This window comes from Thalia democratica, chromosome 5 (genome assembly GCF_965202585.1).
Source record: "Thalia democratica chromosome 5, ktThaDemo2.hap1.1, whole genome shotgun sequence".
Lineage (NCBI taxonomy): Eukaryota > Metazoa > Chordata > Thaliacea > Salpida > Salpidae > Thalia > Thalia democratica.
Window position 1 is genome coordinate 45,587,696 of NC_139169.1, and position 10,711 is coordinate 45,598,406.

General features: G+C 27.2%; 1 protein-coding gene across 1 annotated transcript; it reads left to right on the plus strand.

Annotated features, from left to right (window-relative positions):
* The first annotated feature begins 8,187 nt into the window (after positions 1-8,187).
* LOC145836591 (uncharacterized) lies at positions 8,188-10,432 on the plus strand. Its single transcript, XM_082944383.1, has 2 exons — positions 8,188-8,375; positions 9,061-10,432. Exons 1-2 carry the CDS (start codon positions 8,188-8,190, stop codon positions 10,037-10,039), a joined length of 1,167 nt encoding a protein of 388 aa, XP_082800509.1. The 3' UTR covers positions 10,040-10,432.
* The last annotated feature ends 279 nt before the right edge of the window (positions 10,433-10,711 follow it).

Below are 10,711 nucleotides of genomic sequence, written 5' to 3' on the forward strand. Positions count from 1 at the left end.
AAAACATTATTTTTACAGTAAAAAATAAAAAAGGCTTCTGTTAGTAAAATTTATAATTGAACTGATAGTTAAATATCTTAAGATTTCTAATAAAATTCTGTCCAATGTTTTTAAATCACAAATAAAACACCTTGTTCACATTAAGGTTTAGTCCTTTAAAAAGTAAGTTATGTTTAAACAAAATAAAAATTTAAAGCATAAATATCTCAAAGGTTAAAAAAGTTCATTTATTTTGGATTTTAGAAGTTTCCCTATTTTTCATTTTAAAAATATTTAAAAACGACAACAACATTTTCCAAAATCATGTTTCACATTTACTTTTCTTTGTCACAAGCAAAACTATAGAACTAAGGTTTAAAGATTATCCATTGAATGTGTATTTAAGTCTGTATACTTTCCAATATATAAGAAATTGTTTGTTAATTACACCTGATATTCTATTCTTAATGTTTTTCGAACATGGTAATAAAAACAGAACAATTTTTTTACAGACAAGTAATATTCTAAGTTTTTAAGATTCGAACTCTAATTAAAACAACAATTTTCATAGTTTTAGTTTTGCTAAACAAAATTGTAAGTATAAATAAATAAAGCTATTCAAAGTATAAATTAAGTGTTTGTTAACAAAAGGTCCTAGCGAAACAATTTCACTGGAATATATAATAATAACAAATTATACAGTGTCCTTCTTTTATTACACTGACATATGTTTCTGTGTGTTAAACGAGTCAACACACTTCAACTGAGCTCTGTAAAAAAAAAATATTGTAAGGGAAGAATAGAAGCTAAAGTAGGTAAATACATGTGTCCATTAAAAATAAAAAGCTAGTTGCTATGCTATAGACTTTTATAGGTTAATGGTTAATAATAGATAAAAAACTTAATGTTAAATCAAACTGTTATTAAACTATATTATATTTGTAATTATTAAAACTAGATTAAATGAATTAAAATAAAAATACAAAATATTATAAAAAATCATAACATAAACTACTTACATGATAATGAAGGAAGTTACAATTCTAAATACTTACTGGTTACTAATCATCGAAAAAAATATATCCAATAATTACGTCACGATACATATGAACATTAGGGCTAGCTAGTTAATTTATACTACAAAATTAGATAATTTATTTTTTATGTTTAGAAAAAGTATAGAGCGCTCTAATAAAAAAAGTAATATGTAATCTATTTTGAATACAAAGTATAACAACAAACATTAGTTATAAATCAAACAATAGTAAAGGCAATAAAAGCCACAGAAACTTGGTATAATAAGTATTTTATTTATTGAATGTTTATAATGGTTAAATCTAAATTCTAACAAAAATAAAGTTAGATACAATTAGAAAGCAGATTGAATTTAAGTTTAAAATTAAAAGAATTCAAAAGAAAGCACAAAAAATCAAACTTGTTACTAAACTTTCAAAGTCCTGACGAATAATTAAATTACAGCACCATATATAAAACCACAAAGACTTAAACTACATATATAATAATAAATATAAATGATTATTTTATTATTTTTCTAGAAAGAAGCAGTCGGGTATTTAAATTAAAGATCTTATACAGATATTTTAAATATTTGATAATTAAGCTATGTCATAAATTACGGGTTTGTGTTTAATATATTTTTTTAATTAAAGCGCTCTATACTTTTTTCAAACATAAAGAATAAATAATCTAATTTTGTAGTATAAATTAACTAGCTAGCCCTAATGTTCATATATATCACGTAACTATTGGATATATTTTTTTCGATGATTAGTAACCAGTAAGTATTTAAAATTAATACTTCCTTCATTTTCATGTAAGTAGTTTATAATATGATTTGTTATAATATTTTGTATTTTTACTATAAATTATTTAATTCATTTAATTTAGACTTAATAATTACAAATATAATATAGTTTTATAACAGTTTGATTTAACATTAAGTTTTTTATCTATTATTAACCATTAACCTATAAAAGTCAACTATTTTTTAATTTTTAATGGACACATGTATTTACCTACTTTAGCTTCTATTCTTCCCTTACAATATTTATTTTTTACAGAGCTCAGTTGAAGTGTGTTGACTCGTACTTAAAACATATGTTAGTGTAATAAAAGAAGGATACTGTATAATTTGTTATTATTATATAAATAAAGACAATCATTTACTCTAAGTATATTTAGAAAATGTTTTGTAGTAATTTAAATGTTGTCTCATGATTTTGTTCGTCGTAAAACAAGCCTTGTAAAAACTAAAACAACTTGGAAATTAAAATAAATAAAATAAACGCTCTACTTTTTTTTAATTGATCAAAAACAATGTTAGTTGACTAGTATAGTATTTTTGTGCAGTATAAAAATAAAAATCTACAATTTTTTATACTAAAGTACAACATATTTATAATTAAAATTCAATTAGTTTTTTTTAATTAATGAAAACAATTTTAGCATCTTAGCAGATAGTTTAGTTGAGAATTTAATAAAAAAGTCATTTACAAGATTACAAAATAAAAGACTTATATAAAAAAAGATTTGTTAATAAGTTGAGTTTGGTCTGAGACTTAATTTTTGTTAATAAGATTGATAATGATTTATACTTAAAGAAGTCTGTACTATAAAAAAAACAATGCTATTCTTAAACCATACTCTAGATTTATATTCTTAGTAGTTTAAAATTATTTCTTACTTCAGGCAAGTTATTTAAGATACTTTTTCTATACTTTTTGTAATTCTAAACGTGTATTGTTATATAGATACATGTTAACACAGACTGTTGCATACTTTTGTATTTAATGTACGCTAATCTTTACAGACTTCGTAAAGCTTTTCATGTTTAATGGGCAGAGAAATACCGTTATTTAAATAAATTTTACTTGCTTTCTTGATATATTTATATATTTTTATTGATAAACTGTTACATGTCGAGTCAAAGTATTTTCAAATATATATTATTTTTTTTTTATAAATGAAATACACATCGCATTACTAACTGCATAACTCAAAGGTGTTTGCGCCAAAGTAAACCGCTACAGCACACCTACAGCTTATAACAAAACTGTTTTCTCAAAGTTTGGATGAATTTTCCCAACATTTTTTTTTTGAAATTAATTAAATCATAAATTCTATTTGAATTGTTGCGTCATTTCATAAACATATTTTTGAACTTAATTTTTTATTTTTGATAGAAATCAAAGTCATGAAACTACAGAAAAAGAGCGAAATTTTTATTTACACAAACAAAACGAGCAACGTCGGAGCTCAAAGAGTTTGCGACTCAGAAAAAAGAAGCAAGCTTTTGATGGTGAACTCCTCAAGTTCTCTTGAAAGAATAAGTGCGGAAATAAAAGAGAAGTTTCAAAACATTGTAAACGAAACTTTGTTCAGAGTTCAGACTTTGCACCCGCACAACGACGACCTATACTGGAATAAAGAAAACTTGTACCTCCAATCAGAACACGGGAAACTGTTCGAGCCAGAGTTTCATCCGCTAGCTGGCAGATGCAACGACCTCGTTTTTAACAGCGCGACCAACCTGCTGAAAGCTTTTGACTGCTCCGAAAACAGAAAGCACTATTTTGCGTGTGGCGCTGGAGATGTGATTGCAAGTGGAAGAGCGGGATTCTTCGACATTTTCACGGAGAAGCCGGTGCACGAGGGCCACACGCACCTGTGGCACGGCATGTACTGGCTGTACTTCGTGTTCGGATTGTTCACCGTGGTCACGTGCATGTCGGCCGTCATGCTCGGCTGCGTCATTCATCAGGGGAGGAGAGCGCAGATCGTGCTGACGGAGCACAATGTGGAGGATACCACCACCGACGAAGATTGATTGTTTGCGAAAATAAAATCTTTATTTTTCGTACCTCGCTGAAGTTAAAACTTGATGTTGTTTTTACATTTTACAGTCAAAACACAGTTTTGTGATATTTCCAGTGTAAAAACCAAATAAACCCAATTATATCAAACGCTAAAGATGTTTAACTTATATTTTCTAAATCAAAGTGGTACCAAAATTATTATAGTTGAAGTTGTATAAAAATTCTGTTATTAAAGGGTTGGCAAACTGCAGTACGCGGGTAATTCATTTTTCATAAATAAGCTATCAAAACTTATCTAAAATGTTTGACCAAAACAGTTAAAACATTGTTCTTAAAGCAAAAAAGCGTTGCAGTTGTGAAAATAATACCAAACAATAGTTTTATTAAAAAACAATGTCGTTTTTAATTACTTTAGTTAAATTGAGCTAAAATGTTTTAACTTTTCTTAAACTTCATCGTATGATGAAAATTATCTTACATAAAATTGAAATAGTTTAACAAAGTTTAAACACAACAAAGTTTCAGTTCAAACTAACAAATTGACACTTGTAAAAAAAAAACGTTTTACTATTTATACAATAATTGAAGATAGACTTTTTTTTAAGTTTTATTAAAACTTTTTTTAGTTTTTTACTAATTTTTATGTATATTAGAAAATTATATGATTTGTTTATTGGAACGAGTTCAAAAGAATTTTTATAAGTATACTGACAAAAAATATTTGTTTTCTGTTAATAAAAATAAGCATCTCAAGGTTAATGATTCACACCTTACGTCTTTTGATATTCTAAGCTTATTGATAGTGTTTATTTAAATAAGGTTATTTAGTCTTGTATTGAAAAACTATAAAACTTAGAAACCCCAGCTCTAAATAAGGATACTTTTATTTAAGTAATGAAATTAGCGATCGAAGAGGTTCAATTTAGCTTTCAATGATGTAATGCAGCGTCAAGTTCACGTAATATCAATAAAGTATCCACTAAGAACTAATCTAGCCAATGTTTTCTAGTTCTTTTTGAATATAAGATACTTTCAGATTTTAAATCAAGTTGCAAATACTTCGGGTATGTGAGTGATTGCTTAAATGTCACAAATATAGAACAATACAGCTCTTTATTATTTAAGTAATTAATTAAGTTTATAATGCAGTAAAATGTACCAAAAACTAAGTTAAACAATCGAATTCTTTTATTGGATGTAATGATCAAAACAAAAAATAATAAATTTATCACTTCAGTCTTCTGAGTGCCAAATTTTAAAAGCATTATTAAATTTTTAATCTTTATAGATGCAAACGAAGAGAGGTCCGCCATATAAGTAAAATATATTAACACTAAAATAGAATTAACAAGATAAAGCTCTTCTGAAGAATTTCGTTTAATGTAGTAGATATTTTCGAAAATTAATATCCCAATTTTACAATATTAAACATTTATAAGACAATAATAAAAAAACATTGAAAAATAAGATATGTTTCGCTTCGCAAAAGTGCCCACTGGGTACTGTCCAGTTTTTTTTTATATTACCAGTAAATCAACATCAATTAAATTAAATGTTTTAGCAGATGATAAAAAAAGTTTATTGTGCTGCTAAATTAAATTATTTTTTATCTGAATCAGATCTTACTTCAAAAAGTAGCTACCAAATAATTGTAAAGTATAATGTTAGCGGTGTATACTTTTTTAGATGCTCTATCGCAAACCAATGTATACCTCAATGCATCTTTGAACTAAAAAAGGACTTATTCTGAAATTTAAAAAGATCATTTATCAATAATCCATCAAAAACTGTAGGAATTTTAACAATCAATTTAATTAAAAGGGCTTCTATTGTTAATCAATAGCCAGTCAACAATACGAGATGTACAAAAGATTGTAATATTTCTAAATTTAGTATCCTAAGAAAGTGTAGATACGTTTTTGAATTTATTAAGGCTAAAGCAACTTGTATTAAAAGTTATAATCATAAGCTTTGTAAAAAAAACTGTTATTAAATATATTCGTTTTTTATAAGGTCATTTTGTAGTAGTTTTTATTTAGTTTCACAGATAAGAATTGCATAAACATTTCTGTCGAAAAAATAAATTTGTTGAGGTTTGTAGCAATAAAGTTTTAAAAGTAGACTAAATGTTCAATTACTTTTCATATCATACTTGTGTTAAGTTAAAGAAGCTGATCAGAACTATGTGAAGTTTCAATAACATCACTCACTTAATTCAAAGTAACAAATTAATTTTCTAAGTTGATAAACTTAATTAGTATCTGTAATTGATCCATAGTCAAAGTCACTCTTAAATAGATTTATTTGATTCGTTTGAAACGCATTTATAAGTAAAGTTTATAGTTTAAACAAGTATGTTTTTAAAACCTTAATACTTTTTAGACAAAAAATTAAGTTTTAAAATAAGTCTTTTACATGTTTTGTAAGATATTTTAACGTCCAGCTCTGCTTACACTTATTATTAACACAACATTTAAAAAGCTATAAATAAAGTTTAAAATTAACACATGACTTTCAATAGAAACTTTTATAATATCACGATGTACGTATGAGAGCTATGATGCAATGTAAATTGTTTGACATAATATTTGATCATAATAAATCTAGTTTTATTAGTAGTACTAAAATTTTAAAATTAAGTGTAAAAAATATTTCTAAATTTTATAGAAATAGAATATATCATTTTAACAAACTGATAAATATGTGTAAGCAACTTTTGTATAGTCATAATAAAATAGCTAAAATTAGTACGTTTCATGATAAGTATATTTATATACTTTCAATATTGTGTACGCAACTATTTAAGTTGTTTTTTTAATAGTAAAGCTTAGAATAAAAGTAACACTAAACTTTTTAAACCAAATTGAAACGTATCCGTTCCGTACTTTTTACAAATACACCACAAAGGCTAAAACTATTAGTAAAGTTAAATTTAAAGCAACATTGCTAATTATTTATAAGTTTACAGTATAACGTTAACGTATAAATAACATTTCAACAAACAATATTGTCATCATAAAACGCATGAGTTGTAGTAACTTTGTTTTATAGAAAACTATAGCTTACTCATTTCTTTTGCTATGACAGCTTAGTGTTTTTTAACTTGAATTCTTTAATTATTTTCCACTAAAATTGTTAAAGAAAATCTAAGTTTTTGGTTTTGTTTTTAAGTTTATTGTTTAAAAAATAGGCTTTTAATTTATCCAAGTTTTGTTACAGGCTATAAATTGTTTTTAATTTTTATAATTACATATCAATTAGTTTTAAAATTTTTAACTCAAGGTTTTTTAGATGATTTTAGATTTAATTTTTCTTATTTTAAATCTAAAATTTACCTAATTAAAAATTAAAATCAATTGTAATTTCTTGAAATGTTATAATCCTTTAAAAATTCGTATAAATCACGTTTATAAATCTAGTTAACTTTTATTTTACAAAACTTATAAAGTCGTATAAATCAGAGATAACAACAAGTTTAAAAATCTCTTTAATTAAATAATTCAGTTGAAAATAGTTAAGTATTAAATGATAGCGAGTTAGAAGTTAATTTCTCCTACCAAACACAAACGTATTTATGTATGAACATCTTTTTATTTAACATCCAAGATCTGTACTTTGTATTGTTATATATTAGTTTATGGTTACACAAAACTAAATAGAACAAAATTTGTGCATAAGTAAAAAAGTTTAATTTTCAAAAAAAATATAACATATAAAGCAATTAAAGTTATAAAATTTTTAAAATGTTTTTAAATATAAAGCAAACTAAATGCCTTAAAACTTAGCATAACTGCCTCTAGGAGAAAATTTTTCACAGTTTTGGTTATTTTGTTTATTATTATTATTAATTATTTTATTAATTTATAGACAATATGTACCAGCTATTTTAAAAATGATAAATAATTTTACTTTTTGGGTATAAGCAAAACGCCTTTTTTATAGTTGGATTTCAAATACAGAATATTTACTAGATATGTTTATTTAACAATACTACCTTTTTAGAGCTTTTTAGATTACTTTACTTCTTTTTAACGTTTAGCGTTGTATTTGATTGGTTGATATTTTAATGCTAGTAGTTAGTTTTGATTTGTAACGTAGCAATAAAATTGTTAAAGCTTAATGTTTAGTTTAATAAGTATAGTTAAAAGTTGGTCAGTTTAAAACACCTACTCGTACGTTTTGAATCTAAAACTAAACTGCTTACTAAAAAATTTTAAAACAAAATCGTGAAACTTTAAGGTTACCTACCGGTCACTACAAAATAAAGTGAAAGTAATCTAAACCAAGTCTTTCTTTTTTAATAAACCATTTTAAACATAAATTGCAAAACAGCATGATCTTAATTTGTTAAATTAAAGAAACCTGACAACTAATGGACTCACCAGTTCGAAGGCTGAAACTGCGCGAGAAGAATGCCTCACCGGGGAAACACCGGTTTACAGCAACAAGCTACTTCAACGCAGACATGCTGGGCAGGATGCGGATTGAAAAAACGCTGAGTTACAAGTTCGAAGAATATCAAGATATTGCTGGTTGCTTGGATTGGTCGCACGATGGAAGGTTTGACTTTTAAAATTTAACTAACATTATTTGATCAGCTTAAATATCGAAGTTTTACTTATGATTTAGTTTTACTAACTTCTACTTTATATGTAATTTTAATTTTTAATTATTGTCTTTTTCTTAATCTGTTTTGCAATGAGTAAAACATAATAACTAAAAACAACTTATCTAATTTGTATTTAAACTTACTATCGTGTATTCTTAATAGAATTTTTGTTTGAAATTCAGCTAGATGAGTGAAATATTAAAAAAAAAGTTTCAAAGTTTTAAAACTAATTTTGTGTTTTAAAACTAACTTTTTTTCAAAGTAAAGTGAAACATAAAAGCTTTAACCTTTAATTAGTTCTAACTCTAAAATGAAAAATAGTTTAATGTATATTACTACATCTAACAAAAAGTCACAATGATAATGCTTTTAAACGGTTATTTTATTTTCCGCAGGCTTGTTTGCAATTACTTCATTATTATAACTTCATGTTAAACTTTTCTAACCTCTATTAGTTTCTTTTTGAAATTTTTATAAGCATTTGTGTAATTAAAATTAATATTTTTATAATAACTCCCTTTATAACTTTAAAGTTTTATCAGTTAAAAAACCCAGTAGAGTAAACAGCTTTCATTTTACATGCGGAAGTATGTTACTTTAAAACTTCTAGTTTTTTCTCATAACTACTGACTATAGAATTTTAGCATGTGGTCGAAAAGGTCGAATTGTCGACATTTTCACTCCGTTTGATGGTGCTAAAAAGAAGAAAATCAAAAAAACGTTGATGTGCGACGAGGGGCAGGAAGTTGTCGCCACGCAATTCTTTCCTCAGAGCAACAACACGCTTGGTGTCGCAACAACACAGGACTTTCCCACAACAGCAACAACGGACGACAGCGAGCACTTGTGTTTGTATGACGTGACGAAAGGAGAAAAGGTGAGAAGCTACAGATCGGCGGGTTCCGCGCGCAGACTTCTCACAAGTCCCAACAACTCTTACAAGATGACGTTCGTATCAGATATTTCGAGGCGCCATCTGGCGGAAATTGATGAAAGATCTCCGAGCTTGCAGGAGTTCTGCTGTAGTGTCGCGGGCGCCGATCAGAGCAGCAGAGACCGTCATTATGACGTCAGCACGATTGACGAACATCTTATAGGGTGCGGCGTGCAGGGAAAAGTGGCTCTGTTTGACAGGAGAATGGTTTCGATGAAGGGAAGTTTACCTTTCAAGGAATTCGAGTGCAAGAAGCTGTCAAACGGGGAGAAGTTGAATGTGAGCGAAGTTAAGTTCGACCCTACAGGAAAGCGCTTCATCGTCCCTATGAACAGGAACAAGTACTCGAATGTCATTTGCATTCACGAAACTGTTGAATATGACGTCATAAACTTCATGTGGACGCACGACTCGAACATGAACCTAGAGAGGCTGGAGAGCGCCCGACTGCGCAACTTTAACTTTCTGGGTGAGGAGGGGAGGTACGCGATGTGTGACGTTGATCCGTCGGTGAACTCGATCGTTTTTGACCTCACAGAAGGGAAATACCTGGGGGTTTTGAGGGCACAGGACCAGATAAACAGACCTTTTTCGAAGCCGCATCCCCGCCACTGCCTAATTGCGAGCACTGAGCTGTCGTCTGTGAACTTGTTCGCGCCGATTGGAAAGGGAAAGAACTGATGTTAATACTTGAACTTTGAAGTTGACCACCTGACGTTTTTTACTATGAGAAAATAACAATTATTTGAATTTTTTACAATGAATTTTTTATATCTAACTACCAGTGCAATCATTTTGATATAAAAATGAAATTAGGGCAAGAAGTATGCTTGCAAATATCACGTAGTCTTTTTTTTTTTAATTTAAAAAAATGTACACAAAGGAATATATATGCTCAAAAACTATTAGTGTGGTTAACTGGTTTTTACTTAATATGAAAACTGAGATAGCATTTTGGCTAAATACTTATACTAAGAACTAATTTTGCTCAAGTTTTTAAGTACTTATCATTTACTCTTTACGTAAAACAAAACATTTTCCTAAAAAACTATTTTTAAGTGCATTAGATCAAAGAACTGTTATAATTTTTTTAATTTTTTAAAGTAACTATTAGTAAATTTGTAAAAAATTTTTAAATTATTATCATAAAGTATGACTTATTTTTTCAATACACCAAAGGCTTTTTATTTTTTTCTAAATATTTACAGCTGTACTATTGTCATTTATAGGGTATGTATACCTGATTTGTATGAAATAAATAAAAACATTTTTCTTCACTTGTATTTACATAAACATTTTTATTTAGATATTTTATACAACTGAAGAAAACTTTTCATGTACGATAAAATGTTT

What these genes read in the sequence shown, in the direction of transcription:
- LOC145836591 (XM_082944383.1), top strand. Translation starts at nt 8,188, where the DNA reads ATGGACTCACCAGTTCGAAGGCTGAAACTGCGCGAGAAGAATGCCTCA. An exon ending in GATTGGTCGCACGATGGAAG is followed by an intron (nt 8,376 to 9,060) that starts GTTTGACTTTTA and finishes TACTGACTATAG; the next exon opens with AATTTTAGCATGTGGTCGAA.